We start from the raw sequence: 25,762 nt of genomic DNA, 5'->3' as shown, positions 1-25,762 counted from the left end.
GGAGCTGGTGCAGAGAGGATGGGACCGTGTGGTCCACGTGGCGAGTTGGGAGCTTGGCTTGGGCTCTTGCCCCATCATTAAACGTCCATTTGAGCTTGGTCAGGTTTTTTCATCTTATTCCTTCTCTGTTCTCTTCAGGGCGTTGCCAGTCTGTACAGAAGCTTTTGGAGCAGGACATAATGGTTAAGTGGACCAGGGTAGCAGAGGGCTGAGGAAAGGTTATCTGTAGAGATGTTACGTGGGACTGGAGAGAGCAAAGAGGCTCTGGGCTGTCAGCATTTGGAGAGGATTCCAGCGAAAGTGGCAGGAAGAAGTCAGCAATGATGAATGGGTTTCACAAATTCAGCCATTTGGAAAGGCAAGAAAATCTTTCGCCCGTTGAGGATAAGAAACTGGACTGGTGGATGGGTCCATCTATTGTCTGTAAACTGCTGTCATGTAGATAATCCATACTGCTGAAGAATACTGTGACTATTTTCTTTGGAAATTAGCTCTGTGTTGGCACTAAAACAAAAAAGGGCTTTGGTATCAGCTCTGGCCTTGAATTTGCTCCAGCAAGCGCAGAGGATGCTCGGTGTTGTGCTGGTGGCTGTGGCTGCTGCTGGGGGAGTGTTTACATTAGGGTAGGGCGTTATTTACATTGTGTGGTTATTGGGGCTGGGGGGCGGTTGAGAGGGGAAAGTAGCTGCCTGGAAACGAACCTCGTATTGGTGTCTCCTGCTCTGCTAATGACTTGAGTGTTTGACTGGTATTTGGATATTGGCAGGGCGACAGCTTCTTCAGGAGAGCTTTCCAGAATTAGCAAAGCCATCTGGCTTTTGTTCTCCTCTTAGAGAATCGCTTGTCCTTCCCTTCCAGTAAGGAGTTCTTGCTAAACTGCTTGCAATTTGTATTGCGATATTACGCCAACAGACCGACAGCGTGCTGTGGTCTCTGCGAGCACGTATGAAATACAACCTCTTGCTCCGAAAAGCCTCTTTTCTAAGAAAGAGCCATGGAGCAGCTGACCTGAGGATCCGGATGGAGGAAGCACGACGTGGCACTGCCTGACCGTGTTGCCATCCGTGGGAGCAGGGCTGGATGCTGAGGGCAGCTCGGGGCCGAGGGTAGCCCGGTTCAGGGAAGGGGAAGAGGCACAGAGCAGGGGACCACGCTTCCCTGCCCTGCTCCATCAAAGCCAGTGGCCAGGGCTAACAGCGAGTTAATGGATCCTTGCATGATAGGAAATTGGGTTCCTCCCCGGGGTTATAAAATATAAAGGTTGAAAATTGCTGGGGAGGTTAATTACCTTTGGGCCAAAGGGCTTATTTTCTTCTTGTTGCTGTGGTCAGGGAGAGAGAGGCATGTGGGTTGTCCAGATAATTACTGTAGTTTGTATTCTGTAAGTTTAATATCAGAAATGGTAATGGCTTAGCTTAAGGGTGTAGATGCAGGACCAGGCTGACGTGTCGTGAAAGCAGGGTTTCTTAGGGTACCCCCCTCTCCCAGAAGAAGATGCAACGAGAAATTATTCTCAGCCCTTAAGAGAGGCTTTCCTGTGAAGCCGTATTTGGTTCTAGTGAAACTTCTATCCCTTTTCTGCTTAATTAAACCTGTTTTCTCTAAAGAGGGCTCAGAATAGGCTCCTATCTGAGTGCCAAAAGCCAGAGAGAGCCATTCTTGTGGTAACTGGAGCTTGAGAGGGGAAATAGCAGGGGTCTCGCAGCAAAGCTGCCCCGTCCATTCCTGCAGCCCTTTTGCGCAGGATGGGGAAGCAAACATCCGGGTTGGATTTATCCAAACCACCAAGTATTTGTAGCTGACTCATCACTACACACAAGTCAAGCCTTTTTTTTTTTTTTTTTGAGTCAGACCTTCAACTCTTGCCTTCCCTTTTTGTAGCGCAAAATTTTTGGAAGTCCCAAGGATGCTGCTCTGTCTGGTGAGCTTGCTCCTGACCATGGCTGGCCAGCGAAACGGGGTTCAGGACATGGGTATAGGCACCAGTGGGGGTGACGAGGGGTGGCCCCATTGCTGCAGTTTGGCTTCTCTTCTGGAGCAGCTGTGTTTGAACGAGGGACTCTGGGATGATGCCAGTACAACAAAGGATGCGCTGATGCTCTGAGCAGTTATCGGACCTCAGATTTGGGGTCCCACTACCCCGGCAGAGCCAGGGGCATGGTGAGTTTTGGGTCACCCCTTGCTTCCCTTCTTCACGGACTTCTCCAATACCACTCTTACCCTCCAACCTGTGCAGACAAGGAGCTGCTTGGAGCCCTGGGGCAGGGCAGCCGCTGTGTCCTTTGCAGAGAGCCTCCATCCATGGGCAAGTGCTGATGACAGGTTTTATCAAGTGGAACATCTGAGGGCTGGCAGGCTGTCTCTGAGACAGAGATTAGGTTTTTTAGAAGCCTGCTGGTGGCTGGGATGGCTAAGCTTTTACTTCATCCTAGAGCTGCATTGAACCTTTGCCACTCTTAAGCCGCCCGACTGGGTTTGCGTTTATGGACCAGTGAGTTCGTCGTAATAAAACTCAGCAACATCCCAATTACTTCCACTATTTAAGATTTCTTTGTGTGTGTGTTACAGTTGTACATCCTGGGCTGGTGGCTATCCAGTTTAAACGTAGGAGTTTAAAAAAGCACATCGAGCAGCATTTATTCGTATGGATGTTAAGAGTCTCTAAGACTTCTGGGCTAATAAACTAAAACAGTCCAGTTAATTATCAGTGTGTTACAATGAGAGCCCCGAAGAATCCCAGTATTTATGGGGCTGCTGCCAATACCAGATGAAGTCACTCCGATTATCCTCGCCAGCTGTTTGTTTTGTTGAACCACAGCGATTTCTCCAAGTTACTGAAGTTGATGTCATTGGAAGTGATGTGACATTTTTGCACACATATAGAATAAGTGTTAGAAAATGCTCCAGAAGAGCTTTTCCAGTCTTGTCTGGGAGCTGGCTGGGGAGTTGAATTAAACTGGCTTGATGGAACTTAATCCATAAAGCAAATGAGTCATCAGGCATAAATGGCTTTACCATAAATGTCAGAGAGACTCTTACTGGTCCTGACAGTTAGCACTTACATCTGTTTGGAGCAAATAAAAGCTTCACAATTCACAATCATTTTCATCCATGTGCTGTCCTGCCTCTTCCTCTTCACAGGAAGCTCTAGGAATAAAGGTCAAAATGTGATTTATTCCCCTTTTTAAAAACTACCTCTTCTGATGAATGAAATACTGTTTATTTTCAGGCAAAATTGGACTTTTTCTTCCTCCACCGCAAATTTTTTGTGAAACCATGAGAGCACACATGTGCCCTGCCTCTGCATGATAAGAAGTTACAGGAGTGCTTACTTGAGCCCTGTGTGCCCAGATGAGCCCAACTTAGTCACACGCCAAAAGAGGACTTTACCCCCCCATCTGTGAGGGGGGCTGGGTGGCACTGTGCCGGTGACTTGCTCCCTGACTTAGATACCTTTCTACATTGTAGAATCACAGCCTGGTTTGGGTTGGAAGGGACCTTAAAGATCATCCAGTGCCACCCCCCTGCCCCGGGCAGGGCCCCCTTCCCCCAGCCCAGGGGGCTCCCAGCCCCGTCCAACCTGGCCTTGAACCCTTCCAGGGAGGGGGCACCCACAGCTGCTCTGGGCACCCTGGGCCAGGGTCTCACCCCCCGCACAGGGAAGGATTTCTGCCTTAGATCTCATCTAAATCTGCCATCTTTCAGTTTAAAGCCATTACTTGTTGTCCTGTGCCCACCTCCTGACCCAGAGTCCCCCCCCACCTTCCCTGCCCCCCCTTTAAGCCCTGGGAGGCCGCTCGAAGGGCTCCCCGGACCCTTCTCTTCTCCAGGCTGAACCCCCCCAACTCTCTCAGCCCGGCCTCCCAGGGGAGCTGCTCCAGCCTCCGATCATCACTTGAAAATAAATCTTAAAAACCTGAATGACTTGGCTGGTAAAGTCTTTAAACCACTCTCTTGGTGTAATTTTAAGTTTTCTCTCTTACAAAGGCTTCATGGAAAAGCCATAGCTGTTGCATGTGTGTGGAGGGGGGAGGAAATTAATGGTATCTTCGTTATCGCTGCTCTTGCTGAAAAAAGCAGATGCTGACATAGGAAGGAGAGAGGCTTGGGTGTTTTGTGTAACCATAACGGTGAAACAAATAGATACTTGAGTGAGGAAAGGGAGCGGAGCTGGCTGCTGCCTTTGTCAGCCCCTGCCGGGGCTGGGGGCAGCTATCTCTTGGTGAAATTTATTAGCAGGAACACACTTGAGAGGACACAAAAGGCTTGCGAACCTCCCAGCACGGCTTGCTCTATTTAAAGTCGGCTTTTTAAATCAAAGAAATGGGGCTCTTGACAGCAGAGCTTTGTGCATCTTTTGTGAAGTTCAGATAGTGGGGCTTTTTATTACAGGCTAAATTAGCCCATTTTATTGTTTTGCACTGAGGGATGAGGTCAGTTGACCGGGAATCTTGCTAACAAGGTTTTACTCCTGTCTGCTTTTTACACGTGTTAACACAGGGTATCCACCAGTGCAGTGCACTTGCTGTTAATGAAACAAAGATGAATGGTCTAGCAACCCCGTGAGCTCTCCTTCTTCCCCCACCCCTGAGCTGCTCAACCCATGTCAGTGTACTTGAGCTCAGCTGCTCCCTGGGGAGCTCATTCCTCCAAAATTGGGTGCATTTGGCTTTCATTCTGATTTTGCATACATGCATGCTGCTGCTGGAACAGCAAGAGAAGGATAGACTTTGCTGGGCAGGGTGACTGATTTGGTTTGAAAAGGAAATGGGAAAATAGTAGGTATGTTGTATAATGCTCATGATGTGAGGTGAGCTCTGAAGGAGCAGTCTGATGTGGCTCACGTTTTTTCCTGACACCTTTCACATGCCAAATTTATTCAGTTACGCACTGAATTTCACAGGTTCTTGACCCAAAACTAGCAGGAAGCTTCCCTTGTTCATCTTCCCCCACTCACTCAGCAGCAGCTGCTGTGCCAACGCTGTCCTTTGGTGTGTTGAGTGAGGTTGAGGTTTCCACCATGGCCCCAAGACTTGAGCCTGTGGCTCCTGGGACTTGCAGGTGATGTTTTTCCACGTACTCAAAGGCGCTGCCAATGCCTTGAGCCAGCAAACCCGGAGGTTGCTCAGCTCCTGCTGTGCTTCAGGGAAGCAGGGTGGGATAGAGCCAGGATTTCTCCCCAGGGATAGCTCAGGAGCTGCCATCAGCTGAGACTAAAAGCAAACTCAGCTTTAGCAAATTCTCTTCCTCTTAACCTCTTGCACTGTGTTTAGCCAACGTGCCTTTCTTTGCTTTATCTATTCCTTGAGGAAACACAGTTATAGTCCTGGTCACTTATAGGATGCAGACTATCAGCTCTCCTTGAGGTGTAAATCCAACCTTATCAGAAAGAAAAAGCTTTCAGCCTTCCTTCCTTGCCTCTTGGATGCAAGTACCAAGTCTGCTTTTGTGGCTGTTTTATTTCAGCTTATCCCAGCAGTGCCGGACACTCTCCATGCCCCTGTGGAACCTGGGGAGCTTTAACCACCTAAGTGAGAGAAGGGCGTAAATGGCTGAAGTCAGGTGTCAGTGAGGAGCAGAGGTGGTTGATATCCTGTGTGCAGAAATAGCAGCTGGAAGTATCTTCACATCATCAACTTTAAGCAAATTGTCTTGGCTGGGTTGGGTGTCCCTCACTGGAGGGAGCTCCAAAGGGGCAGCCTGCTTTGTTGTTCTGAACTGGCTTTGGAGATAGGGGTGATAATACATGGTGCGAGTAATCCCATAACATCCCCCCCCAGTTCCTTCTAGGCTCTGCTCAGGGCTGGGCAATGTCGTCTAGGTCACATCACGGCCGAGGCAGGGCCCAGTGTCTGGTGGTGGCCAGATCTGGCTGGAAATGGGAAATGTTCTGTGAAACAAAAAGGTGACATTTTCTGTTCTCCCAGTACTGCGTCCCCATTTTTGGTGGTTACATTGAAAATGGAAAAGCTAGAACAGTAATGACAGAACTGGTCTATGGATTTATTTTTTTTTTTTAAAAAAAAAAAAGGAAAGAGAAGGAAAGACTCTTTCTCTTAAAATAGAAAATTGAAAACCGCTTTGCAGACGCTTCTGTTAATTTTGTAAAGGTTATTCACAGGAAGCAATGACTAATAAACTTAAACTAGTGCTCAATTTCAGGGTAACTTGTGTAGCATCTGAAAGGTGCCCAGACGTTACGGTGACCTGCTGCAGAGATGGATGTGATAACCTGGAAATTGAGGAGGGAAACCCCAGGCAGCCGTAAGCTGTCTCTGCCCCTCAGAGCCAGGCAGGATGCAGCCAGGTCCCTTGGTCCTTGCAACCTTCTTTCCTGGTAGAATTTCTGCCAAAAACGTCAACAATGCTTTTTTTGGTGAAGTCAATGGTGTGTGTTCGTGGGAGGCTGAGCTCCCCCCCGGCACCCGCGGCTGGATCATGTGCAGCTTGCGTGCACAAAGGCAGATTTGGCCCATAATTTCAAAAATATCCTTTGGTTTTCCACAAGGCTGTTCGCTGGTCTGGCCAGATGCTGTTCGGAGCTTCTGGTTCTTATTATGTGCCCAAGTCATCCTCCCAGTTTTGTTGTAATGCTCTTTCTTTTTCCCCGATGCCTTAGCCATATTTTTATATTATTAAATAAGATTTTTTTTCCCTAATTAAAATATCAGATCTAATAATCTAAATAGTAAAGGCTTTTCTTATGTAACTGTCTACTGAATAAACTGGGTTTTGGCATTATGGTTAAGCAGTATGGTGATTCTTTAGGAAACTAAAGAGTGATTTCTGCTCTGACCTTTGGGCTGTGACTGTGTCGTGCTTCATTCACTATACAGAGAGTGGTCTGTTAAGCAGCCTCAGTGCCTAATGAGCTTGCTTTGCACCTGGTTTTCAATAAGCCACTGCAAGCCTCCTTCCTCTTTTCTCTTTTTCTGATTATCAGATGCATTTCTAATCTCTGTCTATGTCTGCTGCACTGTTGTGGGTGGAAAATTGAGGTGAGGCAAGACATAGAAGGTGGGGGGTGATGTCTTTAATGAGACCAATTGACAGGGTGGGAGAAGCAGAGTAGTTTTGAGGCCAATAAAGAGCTTTTTGGACTGGGCAGGACAACTCCAGAGCCCTGTGGAGCTGCACGAGACTGGGCAGGAAAGGAGTTTGTTTATTGTCCCCAGGACATTGCTGATTTGGGGTGTGTAGAGCCCCTTTATTTTTACTGCACCCACCTTGCCCAGGGCTGTCAGCGCTGTCATACTGGGGCGGGGGGGGGGGGTGGGTGACCTCTCTGTAGATGCAGTTATCTTTTGGGAAGGTGCATTTAGGACCAGGCGTGAAGCGTGGTGGCTTCACACCTCACAGAGCTGCCCAAGATAAGCGGCTGCTTGACCCGGCCCTGGACACGGAGAGTTTTTCTCTTGCCTCATCTCAGGCGACGTGCCCGTGTCAGGGGGGTGGCCCTGCCAAGCGTTTTGCTTTTCATTTCTTGGCAGCGTTTATCCCCTTGACTGCAGTCTGGGGCTTGCACCATCCCTCCCCCTGACGCTCTGCCTTTCCTTCCCCGCAGGGTGACATCCAGCAGCTCCTGATCGTGGCAGACCCCCGAGCAGCCCATGATTACTGTGAACACTACAGCCCCGACTGCGACACCGCCATCCCCGACTCCCCCCAGTCCCAGGACCCCAACCAGGATGAATACGTAAGTCTCTTGTAGGATTTGGGGATGTTTTGGGGTCAGCAGCATCCAGCTCCGTATTGCAGCTCCAAATGCATTCGGCTTCTTCCTCCTGTTCAGTTTCCCTGCGACTCATCTGTAAGGACCCAGACAGAGGTTGTTTTTTAGGATTTGCAGGTTCTGGTCTTGGCTCTTGCCCTCGGGAGTTTCCCTTCCTTTCAGCGCTCCTCCCATTTCCAAAGACTGAAATGAATATTCACCTGGAGCTCAGAAACTTGCAGGACAGACAACCTGAGCTGAGTGAGAAATACTGACCTTCCCTGGCAGGACAAATCCTGTCCAAAACAGTCACATGTTTCTAAATTTCAAATTTTACTGTTGAACTTATAAAACGATTAAGCAGTTCTTTTCCGATATTCTTTGAAACAACCAGTGTTAAAGGAGGGAAAAACATTTTTGCCCACGTATTTGACATTTGTATTCTATTTTGCCAGAAATGCTCCCAGCTCATCTATATAAACTGCTGTGCTCAGTATTTTTTCTACAGAGGGTCAGCCTCAGATCTTTTCTTTAAAAAAAGAAAAGAACAAACAGACTGATACAGGATACATTTTAATTTCTGCTGCTCAATTAGAAATGTCTGGGTGTGGCCGATTTCCAGAGGAGCATCACCTAAATTTTACACATTTTTAAGAGGTCTCAGGCTCAGCTCACAGCAATTAAAGTGGTTGGCATCCTCAGCTGTTTCTCAGCATTTTGGCTGCTCTCTTGGTCTAATTTGCCGGTCCATGCACCCTCTTGCTTCCAGCTGGTCTCAGACCTGTGTGCTCCTGCCGAATCCCCATGAAGCTGTAATGCCATCAACCTGCTCCGGCTTAGCTTTGGATTGAATTAAAAACCTGCACCTAGCAGGGCTTTGGGGAGCAGAGCAACGCTCGCAGGTGAGGCACAGCTGCCCAGTCCCGGGGAAGTGCTGTAACCGCTCCGCCAGCACTTCTGGAGAAACAATAAATAAGTAAAATAAAATAGACTTCGGTATAGTCAAAATATGTGGTAGTAGGAAAATAAAACTCTTCTTTCGGAGCCAGCAGTTCAACAAGGGCTGGCTTGTCTTAAGGCTGTGTTGCTCTGTTTAAGAATAACTCTTCCACGCTCTGGCGTCTGCTGCCAGTGAGAGCGATGGACTGGCGAAGAAATTTGCCATGCCCAGCTGTAACCAAATGTTTTGTTTGTATTTCATTTTGAAGAATGACTGACGCCTTGTGGAAAGCACTGAAAATATCTTGTTTTCAAAGCCCTTCTGCCTGTGGGCCCCGGCTGGATGGGAAGTCACACGGATGCTATTAGCGCAGTTGGATGAATGAAAATAGCATCACTGCTTCTCAGAGCCGCTGTGTGATTCAAATGTTTTCTTCCCTTCTCTGAATATGTCAGACGTGTGACTTGGGAGGTCTCAACAATCTAAGGTTTTAAAAAAAAAAAAAAAAAAAGTTCATCTTTTTTTATTGTGTTATCGTGGGTGCCTGAATTGCCGTGGGGTAGATCCATCCTCTCTGATAAGAGAGAACGTGCCACAGGATGAAGAGATGATTTGGAACCTCCTCAAATCGCAGCCATTGCCAAAGCAGCCCAAAGCCAGGCTCTTGGTGAACAAGAGGAAGGGAAAGTTTTCACTGCATGGATCTGCATCATGGCATGGCCCCATTGACATGAAATAATGTCTAAAAGAGCTGGCAGGAATGTATTTGGGTGCTGCCAGCTTATTTTTGGCTTCTCATCTTCTCTTTGCAGTACACCGACGGGGAGGGAGAAGGTGACACCTACTACTATGAGTACCCCTACTACGAAGATGTTGATGAAGCTGTAAAACCAGAAGCACCCACCACCAAACCCGGCACTCCCGAAGTGGCTGCTGGAGAGACACCTGAAAGCAAGCAGGTACTGACGCGGGGTCCTGGCAAAGATGCGCTTGATAAATAGCATCTTTATAGAAGGGGAGGCGAAGGATGATGCCTAATTTTCTTTCTCTGATTCTGGCAATTTTGTTTCTGCTATAGGACTATCCTGCCCCCACGCCATCACCTGATGGAGGGGACCCCAGCAAGCAGACGAAGGAGGACGCTGCGGTGGATGATCCCCTCGTGGATGAGTACAACTATGAAACCATCAACGAAGAGTACTTCACGCCTCTCCCCTACGAAGATGTCAACTATAATGAAGAAGTGGACCCCCAGGGCGGACTCACTGAAAATGCTGTGGAAGCTGAACTCCCCACGAGTACCGTCATCACCTACAATGAGACCGATGTAATTTTAATGAATATTCTTCCCTTTCGCTTTGTTTTTTTATTAGTTCTGGTATTTAATAGCCCTGAGAGCAAAGGAGATGTGATCATCCATATGGTAAATCTGTAAGTGGTTTGGGCAGCTGTTGGAAGAGGAAGTTTTTTGTAAAATATTTTCACTCCAGATATTTCAGAGTGTGGAACACGGATATTTAGAACTTGGTTAAGGATTAGTCCCCTGGAAAAATCAGTTTGTATTTACATCTGCATTTCCCCGTGCGAAGTGCTTGTCTGACAAAAAGAAAAATGACGGTTGGTGCTAAAATCTAAGTAAGAGCATTTTATTTCAGAGCTATTAATACAAATGCTTAAAATGTTGATTTGATGGAGAACATCAATATTTTTCATTTTGTCATTCCCACTGAATGTTTTTCAGACTGTAATTTAAAAAAAAAAAAACAACAACAAAAACAAACAAACAAACAAACAAAAAAAAACCCAACATTTCAACACTGGGACAAACCCTTGATTGCAAACTACTGCATTCATGCAGAAAGAACCCCTCCGTTTTGTGCACAGATCTGCTCAAAGATGAGGTCAGTCCAGATCCCACAGCTGACATTTTCAGTTGGAGCAATTACATCTTTAGTTACCCACACTTTAATATGCTTCAACTGAAATATGTTGCACTTGAGACTCTTCTGTTCTTAAGACTTGCCCAGTTCTTTCCTTTTATACTGGTGGTCAAATAAATGAACTTTGGTCTCATCCTTAGAGATAAATTGTTGTGCAGCTGTGTGCTGTATAGCTCACTATGCAAGGAGATAACTCCGCTAAATGAGGCAATTCTTAGTTATCCAGGAACATCAGCAAGGGGAGTCAATAGTGGGGTAATGTTTGCTGGGAGGTAGGATGGGACTTGGCAGAGTTTTGTGGTTCCTCCCCAAATGGAGAAGAATTAAATTATGGGACTGTCAAAACTCTAAATAAAAGGCTTTCTGGGAGGCACTGGAGGGTGGCAAAAGAGACAGCAAAAGTTGGCTAACGTATTTGGAGTTGGACCTGGAAGCTTGAATGAAAAGGTGTCAGGGAAAGTGTCCAAGCAAAGAGCTGAGCAGCTGGAGCGAGGCAGGAAGGGAGCCAGCCGCCCCGAGGGCTGGTGGCGTGGCGGGGATGGAGTCCAGCCAACCAAGGGTAAAAAAATGCGGTGGAGGAGGAGGAGGTTGAGCGGCCCACAGTGATACACAGGGAGAAACAGAAAAGGCTCCAGCGTATCGAGGAAGCGAGTGCAAACCTGAGGGAACCCGTGGATGGGAAACTTTTCTGATTCCTGACAAAGATCCAGAAATCTTTGGCCAAGCTTGAACTTTCTAATAGAGATGAATTAAAGATTGGATAGCGTGTCCTTAAAAAACATCGGGGGAGGAAGTAAGAGACTCGAGGGCACTTCAGTTATTAGGAAAAGGATATAGATGAGGAGAGTTCAGGTAGGGAGACGCATGGCAAAGCCTTCCCATGGGAAGAGCGAGCAAACTGTCCACCTGCAGCAGGTCCAAGAGGCAGCGGTTGGGTGGGGAGGGCTCGAGGGCTGCTCCTGGGCTGAGAGGTTTGCTCCAGTGTGTCTTTTAGCTGATGGGCAGAGAAAAGGGCACAACTCGCCTGGCTGAAGGAGATTGCCGTGCGCTGAGATGAAGCCTAACGCAGTGTGACACAGGGAAGACTCAAAAAGTGCCGGCCTGAGGGACAAATACCTGAGAGGATATGGATTTCAGGTTTACACCTCGGAGTGAGAGCGAAGGGCCCTGCCTGCAGCCACAAGCTCCTGGGGAAACGGAATCCTTTAATCCAGCAGCAGACCAACCTGCTTTATGAGCAATACGGAAGTGAGGATCAGGATCTCGTGCGTGTAATTGCCTGTCTAGTTCTTGTTATTAGAAGCAGGGTTTCAGCGGGAGATACAGCCTGCTAAAGTGGTTGGAGATGTTTATTTGCTCTTAAAAAAAAAAAAAAAAAAAAATCTCCGACGCTTTTTGGCTGGTTTAGGAAACAAAATAGAGCTCGTGGTCCTAGGCGAGCGTGGCGTAATTTGAAGCAGTGCCAGGTTTCTGCCCTCAGCCAGAGCCCCGTGGCTGTTGCGCCGGGCTGGAAGCGTGTGGTGGGGCAGAACTGGGCTGGGACAGGGGGTGGCCCCGGAGCTGCCCAGTCCTGGCTCGCTGCAGGTCGTGGGATGGAATGGGGTAACGTCGGTCTGGTGCAGAACGGTCAGTTTTAGCATCCCTTCACTGACCCCATTGCAAGGTCGGGGGATGCGCCCATCACTGTTGAAGTTCAGCTGTCTGTGTTTTGGGAATTCTGGAATTCCTACAAGGGGAATTAAAAGGGGGGGGGGGGGGTTAGTTTTACACAAGTGAAACTTTGTGGAGCCTGTGTGAGAGATTTTGGAGGCAGGCGTAGTCACTGAGCTCTCCTGGGCTTGGGTTTCATTATGGCTAATAACTCCGTGATAAATGCCAGTGAAGCAATTCCAAGATTTAGTAGGTAGCAATACTCCCATGAACAAGAGGAACTGGGGACAAATATATTTTGTTCATTGCCTGCTATTCATCAGGCAGTTTGCTTTACTTGTCCAGATGCATATACCAGGGCTTCATATCTGCATCGCTTTCTCTAAAGGGAAGACTAAAAGGTGATTTAAATGAAGCTGTTATCACAGTTTTTTTCCACGCTGAATTTTTGGACCTCTCTTTTTCTTTGTGGACTGTTTTCTGATTCAGGTTGTCTAACAGCATTGTTAAGGAGATTATTTTTAGGCTTTTGGGTTTTCTCCAAAGCACCTGCAAATCTCAGCATGGAGAACTTTCCTCCTTCTCTGCCCAGTGATTCAAAATACCACATCTTTCCATGCAAATTGACTTAGGGACCTTCATCAAAACATCAAACTAGACATTTTGACTTTCATTTCAAGAAATATAATTTGAGAAAAGCTTGATATGTTATCCCCAAAAGCTTTATAGCAAGATAAACAGGTTTTAAGGTTTCAAAGTGCAAACCTAGATAAAAGATTTTGAACAGGATGAAAGAAGTGTGATAGTACTAGATCTATTTGAATGGTAGAAAGGAAAATAATGCTAACTTTTCCAAGTTTTCTAGCTGAGTAATTGCCAAACTATAATTTCTGCAAAGACCAGTTGGTATTTGCAGAGGTAAAAGAAGATGGGGGAGTGGAGCAATGATTGCCTTAGCACTAGGTTATTCTTACTTTCAAATCTCTTTCATTCAGATACAGATGTTCATGCTTATGGGTTCTGAGCAGTGCAGGCACAGAAATAAGGTCTGCAAGTGGTGGGGGCATTTAAGTGATTTTGAAATCATAGTAGTGAGGAGATTATTTCTCTGGGAAGCAGTGAAATTAATTCAATTTATGGACCATTTTGGTCATCACCTGGATGGGAAAGAAACAACAGCAAAGAATATTATCAGCACATGTTCTTCTTTACCAGGCTGTTCAGTCTAAAGGATGCCAACAGACAATTGTCTGCCAGGCTGCAGAAAGCACAGGGGTGTGGAGAGAAGCAAGGAAATTCTGATACTTGTCTAGATGTCCTTGCTTGTGGTCCATAACATCTGTTGCTGTAAGGGTTCAGAAAGGAATCAGGGATTAATGCATCAGATTTGTAAAAATTTGTGCTTCTGCTCTTTGGACAAGTACAATTGCAACTTGGATCCCAGACTAAACAAACAAGAGATTTTTGTAGAAGTCAACTTGGATTTTTCCACATTTCCTCCTGTAATTGGATACTCATTGTGACACATTGTGTTTTTGATATGCATTCTAAATATGCGACTGGATGGGTGACTTTTTACACTTAATAATCCAGTGTCTCCAATACCAAGGCTGTGAGAGATGAGTAGGGCTTGGAGTTTGAAACTTCCATTCCCAGTTTCTTTAGACCTTTAGTGTTTGCAGGATCCTCCTGAAGCAAGCTGTTGCTTTGTGTTGTGTTTTGTATTCCTCATTCAAACTTTTACACTCAAAGTGTTATTTCAAAGATCAACAGAGAAATCCCAGGGAAACCCAGAGTGTATGTTTTGACATAAAGATCCTCCCATCCTTCTTGCCTCCTTTGGGAAAGACTCTTGGAGGTTATTGGAGATCTTAAAACTCCAGAATTACACTTTTCTTGTGCTTTTTATTTGCAACTATTATTATAAAGCATCCTCACTTCAGAAAACCCACAGTCTTCACCTCATATTTCCAGCATGTGCAGCCTAGGCTGATTTGCAGCCTGACACGTTGCTGCTCTTTTGCTTCTAGGCTGCTCAAGGAGGAGAGGATCTGGATAAAGATTTCACCGAGGAAACAATAAAAGAATATGATGGGAATTATTATGATAACTATTATGACCGAACAGTCTCTCCTGATATTGGCCCCGGCATGCCTGCTAACCAGGACACCGTCTACGAAGGGGTAAGAGAGTTAATTTTCCATTGAGGGTAAGCCTAGTTCAAAATGTTTGTCTTCCCATAATTTAGATTAAAAACACAAAAACCAGCAAGAGCATCTCGCTTGCATTCATCCACCTGCCATGCACGTGTGTTGCACAAGGCGAGGAGGAGGGTGCCCCGTTTCTTTTCCACATGAACATCAGCAGTCCTTTGGTTGCAGAAGTTGTCCCAGGATCTCCAGTTCCTGCTCGGAGCGGTGATGCTGATGCAGGTGATGTCCTCTTTGACTGTCTGGCTTTCTCTGTCCCTTGTGTGCTACAGATTGGCGGCCCACGGGGTGAGAAAGGACAGAAGGGGGAGCCTGCAATTATTGAGCCGGTAAGGACCATCTGTTTTTTTGGTGGTTTTGCTGTTTATTTTTCCCAAGGAAAAAGCACAAGGGGTATGTTTGGTATGGCTTGGTGCTCTCAGTGGTACAGCTGAGAGGAAAATTTCCCATGGAAGAATTACTTGGTTCATTTAAAAACTTTTAATATAAAATACTCTAATTATTCTTTTTCTTTTAAACTTCAAGAAGCGACCCAAATGAAGAAGGAAGTGCAACATTTCCCACGAAATCTCTCATTTACCGAAATAAAACCTAGGCCTTTTAGAACTGAAGCATTAGGCAGAGGGCATGTCTCACCTCTCCAGAGGTTTGGAAGTGTCCCCGGCTCGCAGCAAACCTGCTCCCCTGAGCACCCGCAGCCGGTGGCCAGGTCATATCCTGACCTGAACTTGCAGCTTGGGGCCGGCTTTAATTGTGCAACTAATGGGTTCAGCTCTGTGGAACTAAAAGGGTTCCCCCTCCTCACAGCTGCAGGAGAAGAGAGGAGAGGTTTGCCCCTGCGCCTGCCCCAAGGTCCCACCAGCTTTCCGCTTTCAGAGAAACCCGGTGTCACCCCGGGAGTGGAACTTTCTTCTCTTTCACTCTCTTTCTTTACAATTCTGCCCTGGCCTGTTTCTGAGGTTGTTTTTCTTTCTAAAGAATGGTTATAATCTGCCTGTGCCCTTTGCAGTCTGCAAAAAAAATGCGGGTGCCCAACTGAGCACCCCCTTAGGCGAGGATGGAGCTGCTCCCCTCACGGTGGGGACAGCCGGCGTTTGCTCGGAGGTGACCACTGAGCAGAGCAAGTGGCCGTTGGCTGGTGGTCGTGTGTCTGTCCCTCGGTGCGTGTCAGGATGCTGAGGTGCCCCCGTGCCTGCTCCTCCCTGGGCTGGAAGGCAGGGCGTTGCATCCTTGCAACCACCTCCCCTGCGCCTCGTCCCCGAAGGGCCGAGCGCGCGCTCGCTGCACACCAGCAACTCAATTAACCTCATTTTCCTTGGCAGAGGGCCAGCACAGTGCCCAGCGTCGTGGCAGAACTTCCCATCCACTCAGAGGCCATTATTTTTCTTTTAATTCTTCCTCCCTTTCTTTCTTTGCCTGACACTTTTGCAAATAGCAGGAGGGGGGGGCAGGGAGAAGCTGGGGTGTAGCAGTGGGGCTTGAAAAGCCTGAACGAATGCCTTATAAAAGCATTTCCGACCTTTCCTTCCTTCTCTTCCTTTCTGGGTCTTACTCTCTGCAAACAAAAGGAGGAGCAAGTGATTTGTTTATCAGGGCTATGGGAAGGGGTGGGGGGTGGGGGGGCAGCTGAACCCCATGAAGACGATAGCAGAAACCCAGCTTTCCTTGTCCAGAACCAATCTGAAATGCTCCAAAGAGAACAAAATAGTTAAATTTAATCATCCAGAAAGAATTTGGCCGCCTTCACTATTTCAAAACACTGGAGCATGTATAGCTTTTGCCAGAAAGTAAACAAGACCAAATGCTGCCTTTTCCCTCTCCGTGCAGTTCCTCTTCAGCAAAGAAATTCAGATTTGCTGCGCAATTTTTTTTTTTATTTCTTTTTGATGGGAGCTGCAGCAGAAGGGGAATAAAAACCAAATGCAGGAGTCGGATTCTGCTCGATTTTCTCTCCTTTTCACTCAAACCGCCTGTCCTTCAATCCTTGCTCTGTGCTGACGCTCGCTGGAGGCAGCGGGGCAGCGCAGGGCGAGGAGGGATGCAGCTGGGGATGGCTGGGGACCCCCCCCCCCATCCCATCTCTGCCTTTGCTTCCTCAAAAGCCCTCTTTCTTTTTGGGGGGGACCCTGGTGCTTGCACCTGCCTTTGGGGAAGGTTTGCTCTGCCTTTGCGTGGCACCTTTGTGTGTTGCAGCCAGCTTTTGGGCTGTTTTTGTAATCGTTTAGGGGTAGCACCTGGGTGTTGAGTGGAACCAACACCCTGTTTTCCCCTGGGACAGTCCCAAATCCATGATTTGCTTGCTTCACCCTCGGTGGCATCCCCCCCCACTGGTCCTGGTCCCAAAACCCTCCCACGTTTCCATCGCTCCTGTTAATGAGCAGTCATATAAACAGTGGAGGTCTTTTGCCGAGGAGAATCTCCAGATGTCCCTAAAGCTAGAGCTCAACATAAACCAACGGATAAATATGGGAAGATGCCAAGGATGTTTGCATTGCAAATTGGCTAATTAGCCCAGACTCTTCCCCCATGTGGAGGAGCATCCTGAGGCTCTGCAGCTGGCCATGGGAAGCAGAGCCTCAATGCTGTGCATGCTCAGACCATGGTAATGCTGGCACCCAGCAGCCCAAAAATGTCCTGGGGAGACCTATGTGGGCCATGACTCTCTGCACCAGCCCAGAGACAATGATTTCTGTTTTGGAGCCTGCCCCACCAAAATGTGCCACCGTTTGTCTCAACAGGGATGGACCTTGGGGTGTCCGTATGAGGAAAGGTTTGCTGGGATCTCTGGGGTTTCCTGTGCAATGCCCTCAACACAGGTCTGAAAAGGAGCTGGTGCTTAGTGACTGTCCTGGGGGGACATCTCCATCGACATAACTCACCTCTTCTCGGTAGCCTCCAACAGCAGATAGCTCATACTTGGTGCAGGTTGGAATGTTGTGTGAGGTTCACCCCTAATTCTCACCCAGAAGATAACAGTGTCTCCATAGCAGACAGTGAAACCGCTGTCAAAATGGGCACGGGGTGAAGTCCATGACCTAAATTCTTTCCTGGTGAAGAACGACTGCACAGGCACTTCTGTGATGACAGCAGCAGAATATTTCCTCTCACACATCCAAATGAAGCGGAAGCCAGATTTTAAACGAGGTGCTAATGAGTAGTGTGGACACTGGGAAAGACAGAAAATAGTGCTGGCCGTGCATTAGTGGTGCAGAAACATGCATCCCAATAATGGAAGGAGGGACATGGCAGCATGTTTCACCCTATTTTTTGCTCCTCTGGGTTTAGAGGCTGTGGCTTTTGGGGCAGGAATGCCTGGATTTTCCTCTAGACATTTCAGATTCATTCAGCTCAGCCCTGTCTGCTGTAGTGGCTGCTGTGGGGTCAGCTGAGGCTTAAATTTAGCACCAGAGCCTGAGCCCAGGAGACCAGTTAAGCGTGACCTGAGACTAGTTCCTGCACTTGCTTCCTACGGGCTTCTCACGTATGAGCCGACTGCTTATCTACAGATTTTTACAGGCTGATTTCAGCCTCTAGGAGAAATGTCCCTCTTTGCTACAGATGAGCTTGGCAAGCTCTGGGTCTGCTCTGGCTCGACCTGGGTGCTGCTGGGGGCACGGACACTGGTCCAGAGATACAAGGGCAGTGCTCGCTGGGGGGTGCATCCCAACAGATCATCCCAGTGCCTTCTGGAAAGCATTTGCCAGGTTTATTGGGAGGTTTCTTTCCTGCCTTTTACATACCCGTGAGGGGGGGGGAAAAAAAGCTCAATTCTACTGAGTACATGATAGAACTGATTTAAAGTTATGACAAAATATTTAGATTAAAAGGAATGGAATAACATTATTCTACCATTTTGCCCACACAGTGATTTCCTAGGTACACAGAGTAAATCACAGCATGCAGTCTGCTGGGAAAGTAATTTAAAAAAACCCTTGCAATTTGATTATTAACTTCTTTTTTTTTTTTTTTTTTTTTTTTTTTTTAAGCTGCTTGGATCTAGAAGCAGCTTCTTCCTGAAGAGGAGCTCTTCTGCTCCAGCACCATCAAGACTGGATGTGTCCCAGGGTTTGCCCTTTGTCTGGGCATGAGCGAGGGGAGAAGGGTTGTGGTTAGGAAGGTGACCCTGTGCTGGGGTGAGGCTGGGCTTGGTGCCGGGGGAAAGGGCTGTTTTGCCATCCCCTGTGTGGTTCAAACAGGCAGTATTTGGCTTTTCAATGGGCAGTGCCTTTTGTGCTTCTGGCAGTGGGGACGCAGGAGATACCACCCCTCTCCTTCAGCTCTGGGGTGCCTAACCCTAGCATCAAGATCTGAAATATCTAAGAACAGAGAAAGCATTGGGCTGTCCAGCCCTGTAGTCAAAGTGACTTTGATGATGTGCTTTGCTGATCAATTTTTTTTTTTTTTTTTCTTCCTTTTGCTCAGGGTATGCTGGTGGAAGGCCCACCTGGTCCTGAAGGCCCTGCAGTAAGTGGCACTTTGTCTACACCTTGCACCGGAGGATGTGTGTGGCCCCGGGGTGCTGGGTGCCCGTGGGGGGCTCAGCACCCAGCTGCTCCTGGGCTCTATTGCTTCCATATGCCCCGCATGTGTATGGAGCGCTTCAGGGTTGATTTTTCTGGTGCAAAAACAAACAGAAAGCTCTAATTCTTTTCCTGCTCACTGTACAAATACGTTACAAATAATAACACGTTTTCCTTCACTGGCTTATTTTTTTTTTTTCTGTCTTTTCTATGCTAGGGCCTTCCAGGACCTCCAGGACCAACTGGACCCGTGGGCTTAATGGGTGACCCTGGGGAGAGAGTGAGTACCTATGATTTTCTCCTCTTTGTCTGATGCCTTGGATCATTTTGTGTGTGTAAAGTTGGACTGTGGTGTATCACTGGAGCCCCCAAAAACTGCTCATTAATAGCAATCTCCTCTGAGTCAGCCCAAAAAGGAGATTATGGTATGGTACAGGGCAGAACTTCGCATCCAGGGACAAAGGGTTGGGGAACACATTCACACTAGTCAAATGCCTTCCGCAGTTTTCTCCATGTTAAAACCAAGAGTAAAGCTGACAAACCCTCTGCTCTCTGTCTGCACCCTTTGGCATGTGGCTGCTCACTCCAGTGCAGGAACTGGGCTGTGGCACTGGGAAAACAGAATGAGCAAACACACGAAATAGCTGTTAGCACAGTGAGATGAAGTTCAGCGGTGATTCTGCGTCCTCGTTCCAGCTGGTGTTGTGAGTCTTGGTAGAGGGTTTAGTTTTGTTTGGGTCTGGGATGGTCCCAGGGCTATGCCAGCACTCCTGTGGTGGGTTTTTCCTTACACCCGTTTCGTGTCCCAGACGGCTCCCCGTGGGAATGTGGCTCTTGTGCAACACCTCACCTTTCCTGTAGGTCGATTATTGGTCTGTACCAGCAAGTACTAGAGACTGATTTATGTGCTTTAGGAATGCAGCAACTTAGGTTTTGCGTGTTTGGTTTTGATATTACTTTAAATTAGTTTTGTCCTTAGCACCCACTGCTTTGTAAACTGCTGCCTGCAGAAGCCTCCATCTTTGGGGTGTCTCATCCGAAGGCAGCTGCTCCCAAGCACTTTTATGGACTGTGACCCCAAATCCCGTAGTTTAGCACTGCACATTGGTCAGAGTTGCATATTTATTCATTATTGCTGAGTCCTCACCTGGGATCCGGAATGACCCATGTTTTGGGAGCAGCTGAACTTGAGCCTCTGGTCAGTAAGCGGTGCACAAGCACCATTCAAGTGGCAATCCGTCTGCTTGGCAGTGCCAAAAATTAAAACCCGCTCTCCTCACTCCCCGAACTGATTCTCTGAAAGGACCCTTGTACCAATACAATCCTCATTTGCTTTTGCTCACCCGCAGTTTGAGCCCGTTCCCCCTCCCTGGCAGAGGCAGCCGGGTGAGTAGGGACCCGTGCACAGCAGACAAGGAGGGACCAGGCTGCACACCGCTTCCAGCAGGAATTTTGGCCCGATAGCGAGTGGGAAGATTCACTGTAGCACAGACGGGCTCTGGCTTCGCACAGAGGCTGCGGTGGGCTCAGCCGAGGCCGCCGGAGCAGCTCAGTTTGGGTCTGAAACTAGAGGAGTGCACGCAGTGCCCTTGGGGAATGTTGGTTTGGGTGATGGAGCACCAAAATGGGGGCTGTGCTGGCAGGAGAAGAGCGGCTCCTGCCTTGGTGCAGCCCAGCGGAGCGGCGTGCGGGGCTGCAGGCTGGTGCCGCGGCGGCACAGGGGGGACGTGTACCAGCAGCGGTTGTCTTGCGTGAGTAAATCCATCGATTTCAGCAGGTTTGCGTGAGGAAAACGAATGGAGCTTTGGAGTTTGACACTGTTTCGGTGCCTTGGCGCACCGTGGTGTTGAGTGCAGGCAAATACGCTTTCGAAATAGCTTCTAGTGTACTGCTGCCTCATCCGGGGAATGGGGCTCCCAGCAGCCTGAATGCCAGCCTCCACTGATGGCTTACTGTGGCCTCAGGCATCCTGACAGTCCTGGTAGCAAAAAGGGCGAAAAAATGTGCCTACAGGTGGGTTTCTGAAGACAGGCTTTGTTCGAGGTCTGTTTTTCCAGAGTTTCTCCTGGAAAGTGCAGGAGGGAGGAGAGCAGCAGCGACACAGACCCCAGGAGATGCGCCCGCGCACACAGCATCCCACTGCTGCCGGTGCTGTCACCCAGCGAATGCAAAACACCTTCCCGAGGAAGGGAGTGCTTATCAGCAAACACTTCCCTAATCTGATCACTGAGGTTCTGAGCACGTTTTTCTGGCAGATAAGGCAGCTCACTACCCGTGACAGGCTCGCGTGTGCTGCAGCATCCTCCACCGATCCAACAGTTGGTTTCCAGATGGGGAACCGCATCCCGTTTGCCTCCGGGGTGTCTGGGAAAGATAAGCTGGGGTGAGCCAGGCTCTCTGTGTCTGCAGGGCTTCCTACTCTTCTGGTGGAGTTTGGCTGAATTCTGCCCAGATGAGGCGGGAAAAGCCGATGACCAGTTTCAAATGGGAGGGCCTGGGTAAGGAAGGGTGGTTGTGCTGTCCTGATGTGTGTCTTAGCACAACTAATTGCTGCGACTGCTGCTAAGGATTTATGTTGTTGCCTTGCTTATCTCTTTTTTAATTTTTTTTTTTTTTTACTTTCTTTTTTCTCTTAATTGACTAACCTAAGACCCAGAAGGAATAGGGGGGAGAATTCACTCCGATGCAGAGGATCAGAACAAGATCTCTGTGCTAACAAGGATCTCACCTTAGCCTCGTTTTTAATGCTGGAGCAATGCCAGAGGTTTGCTGTGGCTTCCTCTGTGGTTGCCATCGGGTCTGCATCAAACCCTCTGATTTTCTTTTCTTCTTACTCCTGGCCTGGCTGTGGGCACGGCAACACCACCTGGAAGGGACTAAGCATATTTATACACTGGGACACAAGAAGGGATATATCTCCCCAATTAGACAGAAAGGATGAATATTTTTCCCTAAGTCCTTCCTAGCCCAGCTCTCTGCACAGGTTAAGTGGAAGCTGAGCCACTGTGCCTTAACTCACAGAGGTTTTTCTTTTTTTACCCCCTCTCTTCTCCCTTGGGCTTTTAAAATGCAGTTGTGTTCCCTTTTCTGTCTGATGTACCCTTTCCTCTCTCACCAATTGAGGTGGTTCTCCATCCCACCTGCTCATCAGCAATAATAACTTGCCCCTCTGCACTTCAGTGCTCTTCCAAATTACCATCCCCTCAGGGTGGGTTTGGGACCCCCCCCCCCGGGGCCTGGCTGCCTCCCCTGGGGTATGGGCAGGAGGGGGTCCCATCTTCCCTGCCTGCTGGAGGACAAAGCAACCAGCTGGTTCCAAACCTTCATCATTCACCTCCCAGCCCCATGACATGCACGTTGCAAAATGCAACCCCTGAGAGAAAGAAAATCATTGCTGGCCTGCACTGGGAAGCATCTGCTGTGGTTTTAAGGTGTACTTGAGGTGTTGGGGCATTCTTGTGGTAATGACCCTAACCTGGGCCCTGGTGCAGTGTGGGTTTTTTTTGTTGTTTTTGGTGTTTTGGTTTTGTTGTGGTTTTTTTTTTTTTGTGTGTGTGTGTTTGATTTTTTGTTTGTTTTTTTTTTTTTTTTTAATTAAGACTGTTTCGTGGTTGGTCCCTGGGGACTCAGCTGGGATCCCCTGGCCACTACACTCCTGCATTGCCCCTGGACCGTTGCTGGAAAGACCCCCACCTCTTTTACACTCCTGGTGTATTTATTGTTTTTTGATGGAACAGTAATAACGTTTCTTGTGGTTGTGACATGATTGAGAATGAGAGGGCCTGACTGTGCTCCATCGATTGGCGCCTGCAAGCTCAGAAAGTCAATATGCAGCTGCGGGCTCATCCCTTGGCCGGGAGCCAGGGCCACTGCTCAGAGGTTGGCTTAACCCTTGAGACCCCATGGTCCTGGTTCCTCCTGCACTACCCTGGCAGAAGGACCAAGGGAGGGCTCTGCATCCTTGGGTGGCAGACTTCATAGAGAATGGGCAAGCTGGGCAAGGTCCCAGCAGTGGTTTGTATCTTGCAGCGGTCTAGGATCAGTCAAAAGGGCTGTATGGCTTCACCAGGCTCTCGGTGGGTCTTCATCCTGCATGGGTCCTACATGTCGCCCAGCTTTCTCTTCTTCTCCCCTTGAAGTGCTGCCTCTGCTCCAAAGAATTCAGCTTCCTGGCAGGATGGATGCTGACCTTGCTGGCAAGGGAGTCAGTATTTCAGCCATTTGTCCAGGCAGATGCAGACGTTTGCTGGCCAGGCTCCTCTTGTAGCCAACCAAAGCCAAGCAGCAGCAGACACACTGTCCTCGATGATGTTGTTCCACACCCTGAAATGAAAGGCATAATTTGCATTCTAGCACAGACGGCACATCTTGCTTTTCTGAGTGTCCAGAACAGAATGTAATACAACATATTGTGCACAGAGAAGCGATGAACTTGCAGAGACAGGAACTGAAACTGTATTAAAATACTCCTTTTCAATTAGAGCAGCTCCTCTTTTAATTTGTTTGTTATTAACCCTGCGCATAGCTCATGAATTTACATGACACTTATATGTGTACAGCAAAGAACATTTCCTCCGCCTGCATCTGATAGAAAGACTTTTTATTTGCAATCAGGCAGGTGCACTGAATTAATATACCAACAATATTCAGCTATGTTAATATTGGCCAACACTCATTTAGCTCTGTTTTATTCATGATGTCAGTTTGTTCATTTATCCCAGTTATTTTACAACGCGAAGAAGAGCTTGCGTCACCGACAAAGCTGCAGAGCAGCCTGTTTGTGGGAGGTTTCAGAGGACTCGTCTGGGGTGGAGGGGGGTGGTTTAGGATGACTTAGGCAGGTTTCTTCAAGCAGTGGGAAGAAGGAAATATGGCACTTAGGAGACCAGAAAGCTATTTCATGGATGCTCCAGACTGGAGTGAAGAAAGTGGGAAAATTTACTCCTCTGAAAGAGATGAGCTGCAGCATCAGAGCAAACTGCAGCTCTGTCACCAACCCTGCTGCGTGTTGGAAATCTGGGGTGTCTGGGTCCATCAGCATGCCCCTGGGGGAAAGCTGGTCACAGGGCAAAAGCTGTATCTTCCAAGCCCGTGCAGTCATTGCGTCCCAATGGACTTACTCCCCTTGAGGACAGTTTTGCATCTCAGAAGTAATAGGTCCCTAAAATCCTTGTTGGGGTTGACGTTTTCCAAATGCCCTTTTTTCCATCAGATGGCAAGTGCTGCCTTAGCTAGAAGACCCCAACTACTTCGAAAAAAGATCTTCTGTTGCATAATTTTCTGACCAGGGCTGAAAGTGGAAGAAAAATAAGCCGAGAGGACACTTAAAGCAAATTTTGAGGCTCAATACTGTGGGCTGCTGGGCATCGCTCTGTCACTGTCTGCTACTCGAGGAGCCTGAGCACTAACACACTGAGGTTTCAGTTTAAACATTCCCTTGAAATATTGCATTAGTGTTTGCACTCAGCATGGCATTTTAGAGCACTGCACCAAATGAAAGTTGAAGTCCCCATCCCTGGCTGCTATATATCAGCAAATCTCTATTTACATAATGAGAGTGACACAGATTTATACCAACTGAGAGTCTGGCATGCTGCATTTCTTAAAGGCATTCATGAATTTAAATTTACAAAGTGTTTTATGGGTTTGATTTTCCTCCATACCATTGCCCCCTGCTGCTCCACCCTGCAAGGAAAAGACCTCACACGCCCAACCTGAAACAAAAAGAGGTGTTTATGTATAAAAACATTGCATCAACATTTGTCAGGCAGAGTACACACAGAGAGATAAACAAGCTCATTCCTGATCCATCATTTGCAGGACCAGAGTTAAAGGAGAAGAGGGAGAGGGAAAAAAGTTTATTATATAAAATGAGTCTGGCCTAAATTATTTATTGTGCTTCTGCTTCAACAGATGGGACTGCCCTCTGCACCTCATCAGCGGAGTCAGGGACTCTGGTGTCGGCCCTACTAAGTAAACAGCACGAACGTAGCATCATGAGCTTGTCTTGAAAAATGAATGGGCTGGTGTGTTATGCAGCCTCCCTTTGGTGCTGAGGGAGCTGCTGGATTATTTTTTTTTTTTTAATTTTTTTTTTTTTTTTTGCTGATAAATCACTGGCTGCAGCGCTGCCTGCTGCAGCGCTGGGAGCAGCGTTGGTATTCCGGGCCGGTTGCGGTGCAGAGCTCGGCTCCTCGCCCGCAGCGCCGCTCTGCCCTGTAATTGTGGGGCAGGTCCAGCCACAGCCCGGCCGGAGCGACGGGCAGGCTGGGCCAGGGTGGAGTAGCAGCAGCAGCTCTTCACCCCCACCCTGGTGCTGGGCTCTAATTTAGCGCTGGAAACTTTGGCTTGAACGTTTTGGGTTCCTTTTTAAGAGGGAGACGGGGAGGGAAATTTTAAGTTGAACATGGTGTAGAGGGAATGGAAGAAGAGGGAACAATGAGATTTCAGAGATGCAAAGAGATGCTCCAAAATCTTACTGGAAGACAGTGGGGCAAAGATCACCCATCACATGTTTCTTTTGGTGGTTTTGTTTTTTAAATGTTCTGATTTTTAGGGACTTTGTTACCTCTTTCTCTTTCCCTCCTCCCTTTCCCACCTTTATCCACTTCCCTTTGCCTCGTGGGGTGTGTGACTTTCTGCAGCAAGGTCTGGCTCTTCTGTGTCCCTGTAGCCTGTCCATGTATGTCCAATTTGTGGTAGGATTTTATTTTCACCTTTCTTTGGTGTCTGCTCGGGCTGGAGGGCTTCAGGCAGGTTGAAGGGAGTGAGAACTACTATGGATGTTGGTT

At 47.9% G+C, this 25,762-nt stretch overlaps 1 protein-coding gene across 2 annotated transcripts in view; it reads left to right on the top strand.

Moving 5' to 3' along the window:
• Positions 1-25,762, top strand: part of COL5A1 (collagen type V alpha 1 chain) — a 160,608-nt gene that overhangs the window by 65,546 nt on the left and 69,300 nt on the right. For both annotated transcript variants that reach the window (XM_042786648.1, XM_042786647.1), the window contains exons 5-11: positions 7,565-7,696; positions 9,464-9,610; positions 9,730-9,978; positions 14,272-14,424; positions 14,724-14,780; positions 18,874-18,915; positions 19,189-19,251. In XM_042786648.1, coding sequence (XP_042642582.1) covers positions 7,565-7,696; positions 9,464-9,610; positions 9,730-9,978; positions 14,272-14,424; positions 14,724-14,780; positions 18,874-18,915; positions 19,189-19,251 — 843 coding nt within the window. The remainder of the gene's footprint in view (positions 1-7,564; positions 7,697-9,463; positions 9,611-9,729; positions 9,979-14,271; positions 14,425-14,723; positions 14,781-18,873; positions 18,916-19,188; positions 19,252-25,762) is intronic.

This window comes from Tyto alba, unplaced genomic scaffold, assembly GCF_018691265.1.
Source record: "Tyto alba isolate M040663 unplaced genomic scaffold, T.alba_DEE_v4.0 Super-Scaffold_11, whole genome shotgun sequence".
In the NCBI taxonomy this organism is placed as follows: domain Eukaryota; kingdom Metazoa; phylum Chordata; class Aves; order Strigiformes; family Tytonidae; genus Tyto; species Tyto alba.
The sequence above is the reverse complement of the archived record's forward strand: the minus strand, read 5'-3'. Positions and strand labels throughout refer to the sequence as shown.